Source organism: Oncorhynchus tshawytscha, linkage group LG24, assembly GCF_018296145.1.
Source record: "Oncorhynchus tshawytscha isolate Ot180627B linkage group LG24, Otsh_v2.0, whole genome shotgun sequence".
Classification (NCBI taxonomy): Eukaryota; Metazoa; Chordata; class Actinopteri; order Salmoniformes; family Salmonidae; genus Oncorhynchus; species Oncorhynchus tshawytscha.
This window is the reverse complement of record NC_056452.1, coordinates 13,182,731-13,202,632: the sequence shown is the minus strand read 5'-3', so window position 1 is coordinate 13,202,632 and position 19,902 is coordinate 13,182,731. Positions and strand designations below refer to the sequence as shown.

General features: G+C 44.0%; 1 protein-coding gene across 2 annotated transcripts in view; it reads right to left on the bottom strand.

The window, feature by feature from the left end:
• rhbdl1 (rhomboid, veinlet-like 1 (Drosophila)) overlaps positions 1–19,902 on the bottom strand; it is a 52,636-nt gene that overhangs the window by 17,136 nt on the left and 15,598 nt on the right. The window contains exons 2-5 of one of the 2 annotated variants that reach the window (XM_042305337.1): positions 18,038–18,196; positions 11,568–11,792; positions 10,542–10,690; positions 10,102–10,214 (exon numbers count right to left, since the gene is read on the bottom strand). In XM_042305337.1, coding sequence (XP_042161271.1) covers positions 10,102–10,214; positions 10,542–10,690; positions 11,568–11,792; positions 18,038–18,196 — 646 coding nt within the window. Of the gene's footprint in view, positions 1–10,101; positions 10,215–10,541; positions 10,691–11,567; positions 11,793–12,637; positions 12,737–18,037; positions 18,197–19,902 lie in introns of those variants that run through there. The other variant, XM_042305338.1, reaches the window with a different exon arrangement.

The window sequence follows — 19,902 nt, the reverse complement described above, 5'->3', positions numbered from 1 at the left end:
AACAAATGACCTTGGGAGAAAATGATTCCAATTTTTTTTAAAGATTGCCAAGAAAACATCCATGAAATACAGTCCTGTGCTTTGCTCAAGGTTATGGAGCCACTGTTCAGTGTCCAATGGAAACAAACAGAATGTAACTGGACTAGACTGAACAACCAACAGAAATAGAATATAAAGTAATTATTTGGGACAACCACAACACTTCAGAAACAATTCTGGCACAAAATGCCCCCCGTGCATCACCCAGGAGGGTGTTGCTGCATTACAACCAAGCATGAATGAGATGGGCGACTCCCCCACACTTCCAGGATCCTCGGATGAGGTTGAACAACTTGCACTACACTAAAGCCATCCGTTATCATTGGTATCATTACCAGTGAGGCCGCAGGGGGAAGACTGGGAGAGGAAGTGAGCCTGGATGGTGCCACATTGTGTGGTGGGGTTGATGGTGAGAAGGGCCCCATGGAGAAGGGCTGGGGGATTACCATAATCACACCGGCAGCCAATGAACCAACCAGCCACCCACTGCACCGCTCCAAGGTCACCCTGCCTGCTTCCTGGATGTAGATTCACACTACCCTGCCACCGGGAGACTACATCGAGGGGCTCACAGCCACAGAACTACACACAAGGCCAGGGGCTTAATGCAGCACCAGGGTTTATAAAAAATACAGGTTAAACAGAGCTCAGTACAGGCTATACTACTAATGTACTGTGTAGTGTAGAACACCATTCATAAATTCCCAGAACCAAACGTATAATAAAGCAAGTGACTCAACTAGCAGAAGCAAAGCCATATTGACAACTACATAAGCCAAAAGAGTGTCTCCTCTCTCTCAAATCAGACCACAGTGAATATTAAATATCCTTCCACCTGGAGTCAGAGCCTCAGTGTCAGGGTGTCCGAGTCACGCCCTGAGTCACCTCTCCCTGGCACCCGAGGTGATTTATCTAGCCTTGTGTTCTCTGCACCCTCTTCTCTCCTCTACTCTTCCACTGTGCTCTCGTTCTCCCTTTCCCTCTCTCTAAAGGCTTGGCTTAAACTTTTCCCACATTGGGCCTCACAAAAGGGAAAATAACTGTCTGATCAGGAATCCTCTGTAACACGACAGCCATACCAGGTATCCACAACAACACTCATACAAATCAACTTCCTGGGAAGAGATTAAAGAGGGCCAAGATTCTAACATTGTATTCTGATTAAAATAAATATATTTCAAATACAAAGGATAGCTAATCCATCTCATATCATGTAGCATCAAATTTCTATGCCTTAAATTTCCCCTTTGGGAAATACAATGTGGACTCCTTAATTTAATGTGTATCCATGACATGATGGAACTATGAGGCAAAATTGACAATGACTTGTCAACCCACACGGGTCCCTTGCAAAGAAATGTGAATATTTTCTCAAAACAATACAAGGTGGTTTGTGGAAATATCATAGCGATTTCTACAAAAGTGAAGAACAGAGAAAACAAAAAAATTGATTCAGCCCCATCTCAGGTTTTTATCACAATGACAACTGGATGCCCAACAGAATGCTCCTGAATCAAACCCATTAAGAGAGAACTCAATGATGGATTGAAACCATTATTCGAATTGAGAATCAGCATTACTGCAAAGCCATATTTCTTATTGTTGTTTGAATGAATATGTTGATATCGGAGCTACAGTATGGATTTTTCCACATACACCACATACCAAAAGTATATGGACCCTTGTTTGTCGAACAACTCATTCCAAAATCATGGACATTAATATGGAGTTGCAGGGACTTCAGCCACAAGCCACAACATTGCTGCTTCCATTCAGCCACAAGAGCATCAGTGAGGTCGGGCACTGATGTTGGGCAATTGAACGCCGACTGCCTGGCTTGCAGTCGGCGTTAAAATTCATCCCAAAGGTGTACGATGAGGTTGAGGTCAGGGCTCTGTGCCTGTCAAGTTCTTCCACACCAATCTCGACAAACCATTTCTGTATGGACCTCGCTTTGTGCACGAGGGGCATTGTCATGCTGAAACAGGAAAGGGACTTCCCTAAACTGTAGGAAGCATTGAATCGTCCAGAATGTCATTGTATGCTGTAGTGTTAAGATTTCCTTTTACTGGAACTAAGGGGTCTAGCCCAAACTATGAAAAACAGCCCCAAATCATGATTCCTCCTCCACCAAACTTTACAGCTGGCACTATGCATTGGGGCTGGTAGTGTTCTCCTGGCATTCGCTAAACCCAGATTCGTCCGTCTGACTGCCAGATGGTGAAGCATGATTCATCACTCCAGAGAACGCATTTCCACTGCTCCAGAGTCCAATGGCGGTGAGCTTTACACCACACCAGCAGACGCTTGGCATTACGCATGGTGATCTTAGGCTTGTGTGCGGCTGCTCGGGCCATGGAAGTATCTACTGTCTTCTCTGGGATGTCGATGTCACGTCTACTTCCGGTCCCCCACTCCAGAGCTCGAAGTCGCCGGTCTACTAACCACCGGTCCTGGCAACCCATCATTATGCACACCTGGCAACCATCATTACGCACATCTGCGCCCCATCATGAGGCACACCTGGACTCCATCACTCCCTGATGACTTCCCCTTTATCTAGCACTCCGTTGCATCACCCATTAGGTAGTATTGTTTCCTGTTTTCATGTTCATGGTTCTGTATTCACTCTGGTCGTTCCTATTGAACTCACTGACTGCACCTGCTTCCTGCGTCTCTGTTACAGTCAAAATCAATTCAGGATGATTTGATAGCTTCCATTGCAAGTGAGATTAAAAGAGAGGTTGGCGCAGCACATTTTCTCGCATGGCAAATGGATGAATCCCAGACATCAGCTTGTCGCTCGCAGTTCTTAGTTAGTGTCTGTTATGTGGACGATGTGGCTTTATTCTGGAACATTTATTTGGCTACTTTGAATGCGCAGTCTATGTTTTACTTTGTCAAGTCTGAGATGTCTGAGTTTAACTTCATGGAGAAACGTGTTGCCCAAACCTATGATGGTGCTGCTCTAATGGAATGGATCTGCTATTTATATTTACAGTCCCCTCCCGTTCCCTGATTAAGAAGGGATGTCCACTCTCTCCTGATATGACCTGACCTTCATCTCCAAGCACTGTAAGAAACCCTGTCAATGTTCTCTCATTACTTTATGTTGAGTCAATCATATACACTAACACAATCACATTATTACACATACACATCAATGTGTTTTTAATCCTGGCTTGAACAAACTCATTCTTAGCTTTTTTTGTCTAACTGTGTTGTGTTCTTGCATTTTGACTTCCCAGTTAAATCCTGTCCTGCCCTCAGTGGAAGTGTGGCGCTGTTCTCCAGCACCATCCAACCACGATGAGCCTGCCCTGCACTGAAGTCAAGTCTCTAAACAGCTCCACTCATGCCTCATACCCTCATTCAGTCACTGCTGTGATCACTTCCCAACACTGTAAGTAGGCCTCTCATTCCCGTTCCCCATCATATTTTACTCTAAATGTCTTTGTTAAGTGTTTAAGGTTATAAAATAATTTGCCATGAACGATTTTGAAATGGGCTTTGTCGTCTCCGTGCGGTCTGCACCTATACCGTGGGTCTCCCATCCTCCTAAATTGTTCAGGTCACCAGCCGCCACTGGTCCCTATGGGCCTACAAAGTCCACTGCTTTTCGGTCAACACCCACACACTCATGCACACACACTAATGAAAGTATAAGCGTATTTACACTTGGAAATACAAGGCTTTGTGCAGTGACCTTCTATTACAATAATTAATTAATTAGGCTATGTTCTGGTGGATACTGAAAACAGGCACGCAGTGCAGCTTTCATGGATTAGCAAGGCTTCATCATCCTCCACATAATTTAATGAAGAACTGATGGTATATTTACTCAAAAGAGAAACCTGAAAATAACTATAAGATTGGACATGTTTACTGTGTATAATCGACTTCCTTTAACTTGTGTACCGCGCGCGAACACACACACACTACCTGCTGAAGGTCTGTGAGGATGTAATCACAGAGCACGACTAAACCCTGTGAGGTCTACTGCTCTCCAAGAAAAACAAACACATTCTGACACGATTGAACTCATAAGCAAGACAAAACATGAATATAAACATGAGGCTACAAACTGAGTTCCAGTAATCTGTATCCCTGGGCAACTTTTATATAATTCACAAACAATCAAAGAGAGGAGATTTCTGGGAAAAAACAGAGACTTGAATGCAAAGAAGACTCAACGTCACAGGGTTGTTCTCCTTGAGGTATGCATTAACTTCACAAAAGATAGACATATTGGAATAACCCATGGAAACCACAGTAGAAAATGTATTGTTACGATCGCCTACGGTATGTTAATGGGGGCTGCTGCTCGGCCCAAACTCAAACTTCATATCACAGAAAATGTATTCCAACAGCATAAAGCTTTAAGGCTTGCTATATCGTGTCTGCCATTAAATAAGCCGCACTAAAACTCCAGACGGAGCGTCACCACCCCCTCTCCCCTCCCCCTGTTTGATGTCTGCCTGTTATTTTCATGTAAAATGTTAGCCGAAGGCAAGAGGGCTCGGGGCTCCGTGTCTTTATTACCCTCCCCCTGTGCCTAGAGCTGCGGCGGTTGGCCCCATTGACCTCTCACCTGGAAGTCGATCCTCGCTCTCTCACAACTCCCCTGTTAGTACGTGTACCTCTCATCATTAGCCCCCCTTATAACCCTACCTGAACCTGTGATTTTGAGCCCCGGCTGAGCCTATGAACCCCAAACTCCCCTGGTACTGCTCCACCTGCTTCACAAAAGGTCTGGCACTGCTTTTCCTCCTCCTTCTTGTTTTGACTGCATCTCAAATCCCAGAATCTCGTCTGCTCTTATGCCAATACCAGGTAGACAAAGCCTGCATTACTCAGCTTCTCTCATTCGCTTTCGCTCTCTCTTTCCACCTCTCTGCGATTCTGTCATCATACATTTTTTTTTTTAAATCAAAGCTCCAATAATTCATAAGCATGTACTGTGTGTGTGTGTGTGCGTGCGTCATTTTCAGTGAGTACAAGGAGTTGAATGACGTTTAGTCAAGCTTACAGATGTAGGATCTTAATTTGATCACACTGTTGCTGGAGAACTTTACTACAATGCAGGAAATATAAAACGTGCAGTGTATTTGAGGTTTAAAAAAAGGCTTCTGAAGTTTAGAATTTCCACTTTGAAATTACAGACTTGATTTTCTCTTACGAAAAATAAATCAACCCCTACAAAAATATCTATTAGTTATAACCCACATAATAATTAATATTTCCTGTTGATGGATTATTTTGCTGCTGTAGCAAACTGGCTCAAATTAAGATCCTACATCTGTACGCTAGGAGGAAAACTGGGGTAGTGAAAGAATTTATGTTTTTAGTAAACAATTGAGAAACAGTCCGTGAAATTATACAGGTCTAGCAAAATTTATGAATATTGCAAAATTGGAATTAGGCTTACGAAGTCAGAAAACAAAATAATGCAGAATGTAGATGAAATAGAGCTATGGAAACAATAGTTTTGCACGTCAGAGTCGATACGATTTCTGCAGTAGTGGGGGTGGGATATGGCAGCGGAAACCACATCATCACAGAATCAAAGTGGATTCATAGGCCTCAATCTCCACACTGCCAATGAGGAGGACGGAAAGAAAGGAAGTTTGTTGTCAACAGTCCTTCAAGTGAGTCAGCTCCTGCTCTGAACAAGTGGTTCAAGTACACAGTTACGTGACCTGGACTCACAGAGGCTATGTAACTGAACAAAAATTAAAACCCAACATGCAACAATTTCAACTATTTTACTGAGTTACAGTTCATATAAGGAAATCAGTCAATTTAAATAAATTCATTAGGCCCTAATCTATGGATTTCACATGTCTGGGCAGGGGCATAGGCCCACCCACTTGGGAGTCCGGCCCACCCACTGAGGAGCCAGGCCATGCAAATTAGAATATGTTTTTTTTCCACAAAAGAGCTTTGTAGTAGACAGAAATACTCCTCAGTTTCATCAGCTGTCCAGGTGGCTGCTCTCAGACAATCCCGCAGGTAAAGAAGCCGGATGTGGAGGTCCTGGGCTGCCGTGGTTACACGTGGTCTGCGGTTGTGAGGCCGGTTGGACGTACTGCCAAATTCTCTAAAACGACGTTGGAGTAGCATTGTGTTGTGTGACAAAACTGCACATTTTAGAGTGGCTTTTCATTATCCCCAGCACAAGGTGCACCTGTGTAATGATCTGCTGTTTAATCACCTTTTTAATATGCCACACCTTTCAGATGGATGGATTATCTTGGCTTAACATAGGCACAACAGAAATTAACATGTATGGAACATTTTATCTTTTTTTTGGCAACACTTTACAGTTCTGTTTTTGTGGACATTCCTGCATCACTACTTCAGCAGAAATGCAGAAATGCCTTTCAGAAATGGAACATGTGAACTTTCATGTGCCTTAATAACAAACTTGTATGCCATCTGTAAATATGAATTAAATTGTTAAATTACGAGCCTAGTTGGTTAAACCACAGAAAAAGACAGGAAACTTCCCACTAGCCATGATTGGCTGAGATAATGAATGGGCTGGACATGCCGAGAGATTATTTCAGATTGGTCTGCCATAGAGCATGCTTCTTTCTAACATGAGCTGCTTGGTATGTGTAGGTAGCTAATCCTTCTAACGCTGCTTTTTTGAAAGATATCCCGAATAGCTGCTCTCTGCTTTCTGGAGGACCCCGTTTTGAAATCAGTGGAATGTCCAGTGAAAGCAGAGTATGACAACTAAGGAGATGGAGAAAATCCAGCTACCATGCTTGACCGTTGGTATGAGGTTCTCATGCCATTATGCCTGGCGAAAACCAAACACTGCATTCCACATTAAGAATCTTCCACCATCGTTGAAGGATGCTTTGCTGCCTCAGGACCTGGATGACTTGCCTTAATAGACGGAACCATGAATTATCCTCTGTATCAGATAATTCTACAGGAGAATATCAGGCCATCCGTCTGTGAGCTGAAGCTGAAGTACAGCTGGGTCATGCAGCAAGACAATGATCCAAAACACACAATCAAGTCTACATAAAATGGCTAAAAAACAACAAATTTGAAGTTTTGGAATGGCCTAGTCAAAGTCCAGACTTAATCCCAAGTGAAATGTTGTGGCAGGACTTGAAACGAGTAGTTCATGGAAAACCCACAAAAGTTGCTGAGTTAAAGCAGTTCTGCATGCAAGAGTGGAATGATCAACAACTACAGGAAGCATTTACAGTGCCTTGCGAAAGTATTCGGCCCCCTTGAACTTTGCGACCTTTTGCCACATTTCAGGCTTCAAACATAAAGATATAAAACTGTATTTTTTTGTGAAGAATCAACAACAAGTGGGACACAATCATGAAGTGGAACGACATTTATTGGATATTTCAAACTTTTTTAACAAATCAAAAACTGAAAAATTGGGCATGCAAAATTATTCAGCCCCTTTACTTTCAGTGCAGCAAACTCTCTCCAGAAGTTCAGTGAGGATCTCTGAATGATCCAATGTTGACCTAAATGACTAATGATGATAAATACAATCCACCTGTGTGTAATCAAGTCTCCGTATAAATGCACCTGCACTGTGATAGTCTCAGAGGTCCGTTAAAAGCGCAGAGAGCATCATGAAGAACAAGGAACACACCAGGCAGGTCCGAGATACTGTTGTGAAGAAGTTTAAAGCCGGATTTGGATACAAAAAGATTTCCCAAGCTTTAAACATCCCAAGGAGCACTGTGCAAGCGATAATATTGAAATGGAAGGAGTATCAGACCACTGCAAATCTACCAAGACCTGGCCGTCCCTCTAAACTTTCAGCTCATACAAGGAGAAGACTGATCAGAGATGCAGCCAAGAGGCCCATGATCACTCTGGATGAACTGCAGAGATCTACAGCTGAGGTGGGAGACTCTGTCCATAGGACAACAATCAGTCGTATATTGCACAAATCTGGCCTTTATGGAAAAGTGGCAAGAAGAAAGCCATTTCTTAAAGATATCCATAAAAAGTGTTGTTTAAAGTTTGCCACAAGCCACCTGGGAGACACACCAAACATGTGGAAGAAGGTGCTCTGGTCAGATGAAACCAAAATTGAACTTTTTGGCAACAATGCAAAACGTTATGTTTGGCGTAAAAGCAACACAGCTCATCACCCTGAACACACAATCCCCACTGTCAAACATGGTGGTGGCAGCATCATGGTTTGGACCTGCTTTTCTTCAGCAGGGACAGGGAAGATGGTTAAAATTGATGGGAAGATGGATGGAGCCAAATACAGGACCATTCTGGAAGAAAACCTGATGGAGTCTGCAAAAGACCTGAGACTGGGACGGAGATTTGTCTTCCAACAAGACAATGATCCAAAACATAAAGCAAAATCTACAATGGAATGGTTCAAAAATAAACATATCCAGGTGTTAGAATGGCCAAGTCAAAGTCCAGACCTGAATCCAATCGAGAATCTGTGGAAAGAACTGAAAACTGCTGTTCACAAATGCTCTCCATCCAACCTCACTGAGCTCGAGCTGTTTTGCAAGGAGGAATGGGAAAAATTTCAGTCTCTCGATGTGCAAAACTGATAGAGACATACCCCAAGCGACTTACAGCTGTAATCGCAGCAAAAGGTGGCGCTACAATGTATTAACTTAAGGGGGCTGAATAATTTTGCACGCCCAATTTTTCAGTTTTTGATTTGTTAAAAAAGTTTGAAATATCCAATAAATGTCGTTCCACTTCATGATTGTGTCCCACTTGTTGTTGATTCTTCACAAAAAAATACAGTTTTATATCTTTATGTTTGAAGCCTGAAATGTGGCAAAAGGTCGAATACTTTGTGGCAAAAGGTCGAATACTATTGCTGCCGAATACTTTCGCAAGGCACTGTAGTTGCTGTCATTGCAGATAAAGGTGGCACAACCAGTTATTGAGTATAAGGGGCAATTCACTTTTTCACGGAGGCATTGGGTGTTGCATAACTTTGTCCATGAAATAAATTAAACAAGTACATAATTATGTGTTATTTGTTCACTCAGGTTCCATTTATCTAATATTAGGTTTTGGTTGAAGATCATTCTGTAATAAAAGTAGAGAAAACTGTAAAGGGGCAAATGCTTTTTCACAGCACTGTAGCTAGCTAACACGCTAGAAACAAAACAAAACATTGCCTGGTTTGCTAGATTGACATATACTATATTAATTTTTAAACAGATGGGTTCGTTGGTGTTAAAATACACCAGTTATGCGATGTTGGACCACCAGGCTGCTAATGTCATGCAGCCTGTCATTTTTGTGTTTATACTTATTCATAAAGACAACGACAAGTTTGATGACGGACGACAATAGAATGTTCCTGATGTCACTGCGACAGCTGTACAGCTACAGACATGTGGATAGACGTAGTAAAAACCAGCCTTTAGTCTTGAAATCTTTGGTTGTTTACGACACTACCGTACTCCCTCTGTTTAGCACATGGCCTCACGTGAATCCTTAAAGAGACAGGTGGAGCTAAGGCTTAAGAGCGTGTGAACGATGCTGAATGGGTGTAGACAAAGAAGAGCTCTCCAGTAGGGACACCAAAACATTCAAGGGACATTTTCTCAAATGTGGGGTTACAAGTTGATAAACTTTCAAAGCAGAATTACTTTCCCATTAGTCCTCAACTGTAGTGTATGATATACAATGTTCAATGAGTCTCTACTTTTATCCAATGTAGAAAACACCAATACAAGTTTTGCTACATAAGACCGAATCGAGCCGGTCGGTCTCATATATCAAAAGGATCAAACAGACCACGACAGTACGTCATCTTTGAAGTGCACATACTAAAACACTTATACAAGCCACTGTGTTGGATGAGAACAGTAGTGCACACTTACCCTTTATGGCTAACTTATCAGCCACGGGGAACAGACTAATACACAAAGGGACCACAACATCACACCAACACAAAACTAAAACACCAAAGTACCAAAATAGGGTACTATCTGCAGCGATGGCTAACACAGCGATGGCTAACACATTAACCCACGATAGTATCACATCAACCAATGATGCTAACACAGTGACACTCACCTGCCACTACACCAGCCATGTAGAGCAGACTGATGCGTAGGATGCCATGGACCATCTCCAAGGGAACGCCGATCATCAGCTGGAGAAGAGCGTTGAATCCCAGCTGTTCCAACCTGAGAGACACAGTGAACAGTGGACACTGTGACGAAGGAATAATGCATAGTGTTTTAAATCAGCTCCTTTGGTCTAGACACTTCATCAAAGGTATCTACAGAAGTCATCTATCACCGTCTATCCATCAATCCTGTCTATTATCTGTCAATGCAGTATCAATTACGTTTTGCTTTGCACTGTGTGTGTGTGTGTGTGTGTGTGTGTGTGTGTGTGTGTGTGTGTGTGTGTGTGTGTGTGTGTGTGTGTGTGTGTGTGTGTGTGTGTGTGTGTGTGTGTGTGTGTGTGTGTGTGTGTGTGTGAGTGAATGAGGTGGGGTGGTTTCTTACCCAACGTGCATGAACATGTAGCTGAAGAAGCGCCACACCTGGAGGCGGTGTCTGGGGTGGTACACCAGGGAGCTCTTCATGAAGTCTGGCTGGTATGTCTGCAGTACCCACTTATTCAGCATGATGCCATAGCACATGAACACAACGATCTGACGGGAGAGGCGACACACGCTGGGTTCACACCCACGTCTCTTCATTCAGACACTCATTTAGATCACATAGTACAGAGTTCTGTTATGAGAGCCAATTGGGATTCAGCTAATAAATGCCCTGAATGTTGTCTTTTCATTTTTTTGTGGCCTTGCGTTTGGTTGAAGACTTCCATTGGCACCGAAAGGCGATGCACATCGAGAGAGAGACACACACAGCTGGTCCGATTCCATTAGCTCCTTTTCATAGATCAATTAATCATCATTTAAATGAACGGGAAATAGTCTTTATCGAAAGCCAAATTTTCATTACAGACCGTTCCCTGCCATTGTGAAGCATTTACGAGCACTTACAGTACTTGGCTTTCTTCAGAATGACAGTGAGTTCGAAGAGGAAGTGCTGTGGCTTCGTTGAGTAGCAGCAGGCTTTATAGCATTGCCTATTCAAGTCATGGCCACCCGGGCTAAAGTGGTCTGGTGGTTTTCTTCTTTTTCCCGTCAATAAATTGTTCCATTAATATCACTAAACTGGCCAGAGAATATTCCACTGGCTTGGTTGCCCAGTTCGACATCAGTTGCTGATAAGAATCCAAGAATCCGAACATGAAAGCCAATTTGACAGTGTTGCCTTTGAGGTCTGGCATTGAATATACGCACCCTTAACCACTGTTTACCAAAGCGTGGGTCCGTGTCCAGACTGCCCAGTGCCCATTATTGGGTCACATCCATTTCCTCATTCCTCAAGCTAAAGATCTTTTATGCCAGAAACATTGTACTGCTTATTTTAAAGGTCATAAGTCAATACTAACATCTTCGAGTGGGTCACAACGCAATAAGGTCTTAACAATGAGCAGCTCAGTCATTTTAGACCTCTCACCTGGATGATGGTAATGATGGCCATGAAGACAGGAGGGGGACACAAGCTGTTCTGGTGGAAGTACCAGCGCCGGTCTGTCTCGCAGGGCAGGATCTCATAGGCCACGTAGCGCACAAAGCGCTTGTACACGCCCAGGCCCGTCTCGTCCAATAGGATCTCCCGCTGCAGTGTGCGGCGGCCATTGGCGATGGCTCGTCGGAAACTGCTGGAACGCTTGCTGCTCATCTGAGGAGGGTGGAAGATAGAGAGAGAGAGAGAGAAGGAGAGAGAGAGAAGTTAGAATTTCTTTGAATCTGACAGAGAAAGCTATAATTTGATTGCTAATTAGAATTGGCATGCTAAATACCTTCAACTGCTTTAAGAAGTTGAAACACGACCATTATGCAGTAACCCCATGTCTTCCAAAAGTGCTGAAGCAAACTTTTGAAGGCACAGAGAACCGAAAAGCCATGTAGCCTAGCTGGGGCTAAGACATTCAATGTGCCAACTTTAAACAAAGAGAATCTCCGTTCCTCCAGTTTCCATAGGAGAGTAAAGACGTACGTCAACTTGAACCGTTCAGTACTAAAAGTGGAGGAGATTATTTCAGCGCTGCCTTGCCTTGATAGGTACACATGGCGCCTCTCTTCACTCAAAATCAACGCGCGATTTTGCCATTGAGGGGCAAAGCTTTGCAGAGTCGAGCTGTTTTGCCCGAGGAGGAGGGAAGGAGAATGCGGTGGGGAGAATGGGTGACAGGCTCCTGTTATCATGGAGACTCCAGGTTTGCTAAGTGAGCAGTAACTGCACAGCTGGGGGCTAGCGTGACATGGTACACGGAACCCTGGATGTTTGCTGCTTTGGTAGGACCTTGAGCTAACACCCTGGTGCAACCATCACTCTGACAGTTGAAGCCCAAAATATCACTAAATATTACTAGATAAGACACATATTGTAGCATGAATCTGGAAGAAAATGAACGTCCTCTTAAATAAAGGTGAGATTTAAAATACAAAATATTCTAGCGAAAATAAATCTGAAAAGCTCCACAAGGAAAGGACAGTGGAAAAAGTCAACCGATCCGCGTTTACCTATACAATGGAGAAATGCTTCAATCCAAGATGATACACAGGCAATATTGCAAGCCACATTCCTACTGTATCCATCTGTACTGCAGCAGTTGTCAGAGTCCCCACAGACTCCACTAGACAGGCAGCGAAAGCAAACCAATCGTAATTCATTAGGTGCTGTTGTGTGCAGGCTCATTACATCCGGACATTGTGGGGAGCGTAATAATAATGAAAGAAATCGGGGCAATATCAATACAGCGCTAATTAAAGAAAGAAAAACAAGGAGACTAAGAAATATATAAACAAACAAATCACATACAAATGGATCTTAGCCGTCTGAGGATATTAAAGTAAATCATTTAATAATAACAGAAATATAGTTCGTCTGTAGAGCGGTGGTGGATGGTGGTGGGGAAGTTTAGTGGAACGGGATGCCGAGAGACACGTATTAAGTCATTACGATGCCGGGGTTGAACAATGAGCGAGTGTGGGCCTGTGGCATGGCGATAACCAGCGTGAGCGCGAGAGGCGCTGCCGGCCCTCCGGTGGAAGCACCACAGCATATTTTAGCACGGAGATCGAGCCCAGGGAATGTAATTATACTGTACGTGCGATAGGAGGGAGAGGAAAGCAGAAGCGAGGGGGTGGGTGGGAGACATTAGGAAGTAAGGAATGGGAAATTAGGGTGTTTCCAGGGAGGGAAGGGAAATTAGGGTGTTTCCACCCGTCTTCAATAATGTATTTCTTAGAAGACTTAAGATAAAAGGAAGGTGTTTGTGCGTGGTTGGGGCTGATGTATACACAAATGTATTTTTTTCCTTCTCTGTGGGATTTGTTTTCTAAACGATGCCTGTGTTTCCAGTGTTTCATCTGTTTGTTCTCCCAAAACACCTGCTGCCTCTCCTCTTAGTGACACCTTTCATCTCGCTCGCTGACATTTGTGCTCCTGAATGTTCCCGGGAGACATTTCCCGATAGACACTTATCCTTCTGCCCCGCCTTCTCCATCCGACACGAGGGACTGCCGCTTCTAACGTGAGCGTTAAGCGCGGCCTTTGAAGTTCGGGATGTGAGAGAGGGAGGCAGACAATAAAGCACGTTAGCGTGGCAGCTTACGACTTGACTGGCGAGCCCTGAGAAACTCAGTAGGAGCACTCTAAGCAGGGCGTGCTAGCATCACATCCCATCCCATCACTACTCACGAGGACCTCAGACTCTGGCATCAACATGGTCCACTGCTAAAACTCCCCTGACAAGAAGGAGACGTCTGCCAGGGAAAATAATTGATATTAAAGGATAAGTCTGAGGATGGAGCTTTAGATAGAATTCCCTTCCAGGGAGACCGGATTGGACCTAATTGACATCGGTGTGTGTCCAGTCGTGTGTATTTAAACCAGCAAGGGGGTTACAGTACATGTTGGTACTCAGCTCTGCTCCAGCCTCTGTCCTTCATGACTTAATTAGTACTGGTGTTTGGTCAATACTGTACTGCTCAATAGTTTGAATTAATAATGAAACATAAAGATGCTATTTGTTCCATAGTCATCTCTTTATAGAGGTACATGTGTATATTGAGTTTGGTATAGAGTCATTCTAAATTATTCAGGCTATCCATTCCAGAACATTTCCAAAGTTGGGCCTGATGCTCACCAAACAATGTGAGCTGAACTTATTTCATGTGTAGAGTCAGAGAGTCCTACTGCTAAATGCTAGCTAGACGAATAATCAAATGTATTAATAAAGCCTACTTTTTCTTCAGATATCACTTTTTTCACCTTTATTTAACTAGGCACGTCAGTTAAGAACAAATTCTTATTTTCAATGACGGCCTAGAAACAGTGGGTTAACTGCCTTGTTCAGGGGCAGAACGACAGATTTTTACCTTGTCAGCTCGGGGATTCGATCTTGCAACCTTTCGGTTACTAGTCTAACCACTAGGCTACTAGGCTACCTGCCACATAGTGCTATTCAGAAACCCAGCCTAAAACTACAAACAGCAAGCAATGCAGAACTCATTCAATGAATGTTACAAAATGATTTACTACATACTGTGCAGAACCAGGTTGGAATCCTAATGTCCTAATGAAGGTTAAATAAAAAAGTCCTGAATCACCAATGCAGTAAATGACTCACCATCACTTAGTTCTGTTAAACAAGAACAGCACACCATTTACTTCTCATTTACTGGTCATTAATAATGCATTATTAAGCTATTAAATACACACACACACACACAGTAATATAAGAGAAACTAAATCACTGTGTTCGCCCACCTTCTCCACTGACCCAGATTCTCAGAGCCATTCTACCAAAACCCTTTTAAAATGAGAGCCCACCTTTATCTCCAAAGCAGCCCATAGCCATAACCCTCCTTCATGGTTTAATCATCAGGACCTAAACTGGAAAAACCTTCACTCCACGACACTTAAGCAAAGTGCACCACTTTAGAGCCAGCAACCCACCTAAAAGAGACATGGTGCTTGCCTGAGTTTGTAGTGTGTATTGCGAGGGTGTGTTTGTGTGTTGCGAGGGTGTGTGTGGAGCTGATGAACAGCCACTGTGTGTGTGTGTGTGTGAGACAGGGATGATAAGGTGCATCTGTTCCTCTTTGTCTTTCTCTCCAGTGAGATCCTGCTCGTCATCTCAGAAGACAGATGCACCCTGGGCACTTAAACACTGTCAGCACGACTCCGTTGAAGTCTCAAAACACTAGAAAGACCACACTGGAGCCACTAAATATCCCAAATGGCCTTGCTGGGGACACTAAACACTCCCAAAGAGAGCTTCAGTCAGGTCACAGGTGACAAATGGCGCTCTGGGCTTAGGGTGTCAACCTCATCCCCTCTTCAAGCAAGCAGAAACACAGAGAATCCCTGCAGCAATATTGATGTTAAATAGAAAACCGGAAATATTGTCACTTCACTATGTACTGTAGTTGACTGAAGCATGCTTGGTAAAGTTCGCCTAGCGTTTTCTATATTTGTCTGCCATGACTAAATCACAACGCACACTGACATGGTGGCAGCAGTGGGATCCGTATTGGTGTATCTCTCCAATTAAGGAGGAACAATGACTAGGGAAAGGGATTTTTCCTGAACACAGTCACCTGACAATGAGGTGTGTGTGTGTGTATGTGTGTTTGTAAGTGTGTGTGGGCCTCTCGGAGTCTGCGATCCCCCTGAGAGGCATTAGCGGAGCATGAGTTATCCCCCCCAGGCAGGTCCGATGGAGCTCTCTGGCTCCGATCAGCCGGCATGAAAAACACGGAGGAAGTCAAACACATTCACACACTCACGCAGCCATACGCTTCTGAACTTGTGGGCCAAGAGCTCGCTTCCGACACATTTACACCCAGTCACGTCGAGACAGTATGTGTATCAACAACTCACACCGAGCCCGAAGACCAATAGAGCGAAGGAAAGTTTAACATCCCTGTTCAGCAGACTAACAGGATGAAAGTCCCACGCCTCGGGGCCAAAAGGCTAGACATAACTGCTGATGTACAGTATGTAGAGTGCACAGATGTGTGAAAACACACACACAGCACACACACACTGCTCCATCTCCACAGGCAGGGGTGTTTTATCTTCTTTGCCAGGTCTTAATTCAGGCCATACGGCAGACGTTAGACACTGGTGGTAATATAATGGCAGCGGTGCGCTTCCCAACTCAGAATACCATTCATCCGACACATACTGTCAGTGGTGTCCCCCTTTTAATTCTCCCTGAAGGAGAGGGAGGGAGAGAGGCAGGCAGGCAGAGGAAAAGTGAAGGAGATGGAAAGAGAAAGAAAGAAGGGACAAAAGGAGGAAGAGAGAAGGAAAAATAAAGCGTGATAGAAAGAGAAGAAGACAACCAGAGGAAGGCTGGGGGGGTGTCAGCTTGGCTATGACCTGGTTAAAAATGTCACGCTACATTTGCATATTCTCCCGACAAACTAAACCAGACCTGCTCCTATAAGACACACATCACACAGAGAAGAGAACAGATTCCCGTCAGCATTTGAATATCATCCAAATGAGTCAGCAAATCGGTACGCTGAGCGTGTGTACGGTGAATGAGTCTGTGTGTGTATGTGTTAGCCTCCCTGATCATGTGTTAGTGAGCAAGTGCACGTCCTCTGTGAGTGTGCGTCTGTGCCCATCCAGTGAAAAATGGATGCAAACTGTGTGTGCGCACACGTTTGTCAGACAAATCTTTACCAATCAGACATGGATGTCGATATCTCTGTGAGGCTGAGCATTCTCAAATGACCTTAGATCACTGCCTGCTACTACCAATGCTGGGCTGATCGAACCCCATTTGCATTTGGCTGACGGTGAATATTAAACTGTCTCGCTGATGCTGCCTAAACCTGGGGAGGGTTTTAACATACGATCTGGACCTACACGGGTGACGAAGAAGAAAATCAATTCTGAGCGGTTTAGACGGGGGTGGGGGTGGGGGGTGATATTGGGGAGAGAGAAGGGTACATTATGAATAAAGGGATACTATTAAAGGAGGATAAGATTTGCAGAAAGGGGTAGTCGGAGGGAAGAGTATCACATCTGGGATGGAGGGAGTAACAGAAGGAAGAGGCATGAAGATCCAAAAAGGGAGGGGTGGACGATAGGAGAAGGGCAAACTAAAGGAAGGGGCTGGAATGTCGGCGAGAGCACCTGCATCTGCATTGCTGCTCACACACCAGAAGCTAGACCTGAGCATTTGGAAGGGGAACTAAATGGAACAGCTTTCATTACAAACCATGAGCAGAACAGAGCGAAGGAAGGAACCAGCTTCGGGAAGTGAAAACATGTCAGGAATTGCATCGTGTTGAATGAATCACGCTGCTTAAACCCTTATGCTGCGAGGAGAAGAAACATGCTCTGGTCTACGGCTACACTCAAGACTAAGAATCACCTCAGCCCCTTTAAAAGGCTTTGCATTAATTTGATATATCGGAACAAAGGTCTAAACACAGACAGGTTAAGTGGAGAGGAATGAATAAGAATATCTCTGACCTCCTAGCAGCATCAGAACTCAGAACACTGCTCAGTAGAAGACATTGAGGCAGGATTTTCCCCTTTGCTCTACCAACAGCTAATACAGTATAATGTATAACTGTGTGTGTGTGTGTGTGTGTGTGTGTGTGTGTGTGTGTGTGTGTGTGTGTGTGTGTGTGTGGCACTTGTGTGTGTATTTATTTATCATTACATTTTGTTAGTGTGTATTTATCTATCATTACATTTTGTTTGGGTGTATTTATAATTACATTTAATTAGAAAGATCAAACCTCTTTCTGAAGAACAAAAGACTGCAATGGGCAGGTACACTTTGACATCATGAACCTCAAATCATTCTGTAGCAAGTGTGTGCACGTACTATACGTGCTACTGTGTGTGTGTGTGTGTGTGTGCGTGTGTGTCCATTCCCTGTCACTCACCAGCTCGATGAGCTCCTGGTAGCACACCTGTCCATCCTCGTTGCTCTGCACCAGTGCAAACAGCATGTCCAGTTTGGAGGGGTCCAGCTGCAGCTCATGGTGCTCCACCAGACTGGTGAAGTTCTCCACTGCAATGAAACCGGTGTTGTCTGGGTCCAGCTGGCAAAACACAACAACACATGAATATCAGTGCAGGCTGATCAGAATGCTGCTGTTGACGATTCTAGTAGTAGGGCTTATTAGCAAGGATCGGCTCAATTCCATTTCAATTCAGGGAACTCAAGATTTGAAAAGTGACATTCCTTTCCTACGTTGAGTAAATTGAAAGGGAATTAATCCTGTTCATTTCAAATAATTATCTTTCTCTACCTCCCGTTCTTGATATACAAAACACATCTCATCTGCAGTGCTTTTTAAAAGCACATTGCGCTCAATAGACAAGAGTTATGTAGAGGGGTACTGTGGTTATCAACTAGTCCAAAGACAACAGTCGACATCAGACAGACAATAGAACAAACAGACCAGGACAATGGAGAGTAACGGAGCCAAGAGAGAAGAGTCTGTCAATGAGAGCAGCATTAATTAAGCCATACTTTCAGTGGGAACGTCGATGGAAGAATTAGACCAGCCTTAAAAACAGAACACTAGCTGTCTGTATTTATTCGAATTAAATGGGCAGGCGAGAAGAAAAGAGCAGGCTGATAACATCAGTCATTTGGCAGGACTGATAACCAAAATGGGCCAACATGTCAAAATGGTACACCGTGACCTGAACCCACTGTACGACTGAAATCCCACCGCTGTCACCATATGTCGTTGTACAGAATGAAATCAGTAGAGAGCATTAGATTCTCTGGAGTCTTTCCTTTCATTTCGGAGTCGAAGTCACAGTTTTTCCTTCTGATGAGTTTAGTGAGTCGCGTTCTAGCTGAATTTGTGGACCAATCAGGACAGTGTGGTTTTCATTAATCACCACTCTCCCTGTGAGGCGACCGGCCCCTGTGGGTTACTACCGCTGAAGCTCGCACGCCTCGGTCTACCCGTAATTAATTTAAGCGGGGGAGTGTCATAAAAATCGCCAGAGTTTAACCGTCCGAAATAGTGCCGGTTAAAAATGGCCCATAAAGTATAGGGTGTGTATGTGCGTGTGGTGTACAGTGTGTATGAGCCCTCGTCCGACTGTGTTTTTATGTTTGTACTGTATCTATCCGTCATCAACGGCCTATTTTCCTTCCTTTTTTAAATATTCAATTTAATTTGATTCAATGGCTCATTAATATCCCGTGCTAGTTTTTCATTAGGGTGTCTAGTTTGAGTTGTCTAGTCCTGTGTATGAGTTTACCTAAGGCCAAACCCATCCAGCAAAAACAGACCATATGGGACGACCGCTCAGTGCCTAGCCCTTTACTATGTTTCCTGTAATGCTAACGTAGACTCATTAGTCATCTGAGAGTAAACCAACAGCTCCTTGTCGCTCCAGGGCGGAACAGTGGTCTTTCAGCTGTTGCATCACTCTGGAGTCACCCACAGTGTGTATCATGTTGGTCTGTGTAAAGATAGGAGGGACTCTCAATGTTCCCCATTGTGGTTTGGGCCCTTTCGTTCTGAATATAGATGGCCCTGTGACTGAGGACTGGGGTAATTTCCCTGACTGCCTCAGGATCAGGAGTGGAGAGTGGTTGTATAAACACTGAGCCTGGCAGTACCAGTCTATACTGCAGCTGCCACAAGGTCAACAGCTTTACAGCTCAATTTAGCAAGGAAGATCAATCAGAAAATCCTTGGGAGTGCCTTATACATAGTGTGTGTGTGTGTGTGTGTGTGTGTGTGTGTGTGTGTGTGTGTGTGTGTATTTTGTTGTGTTA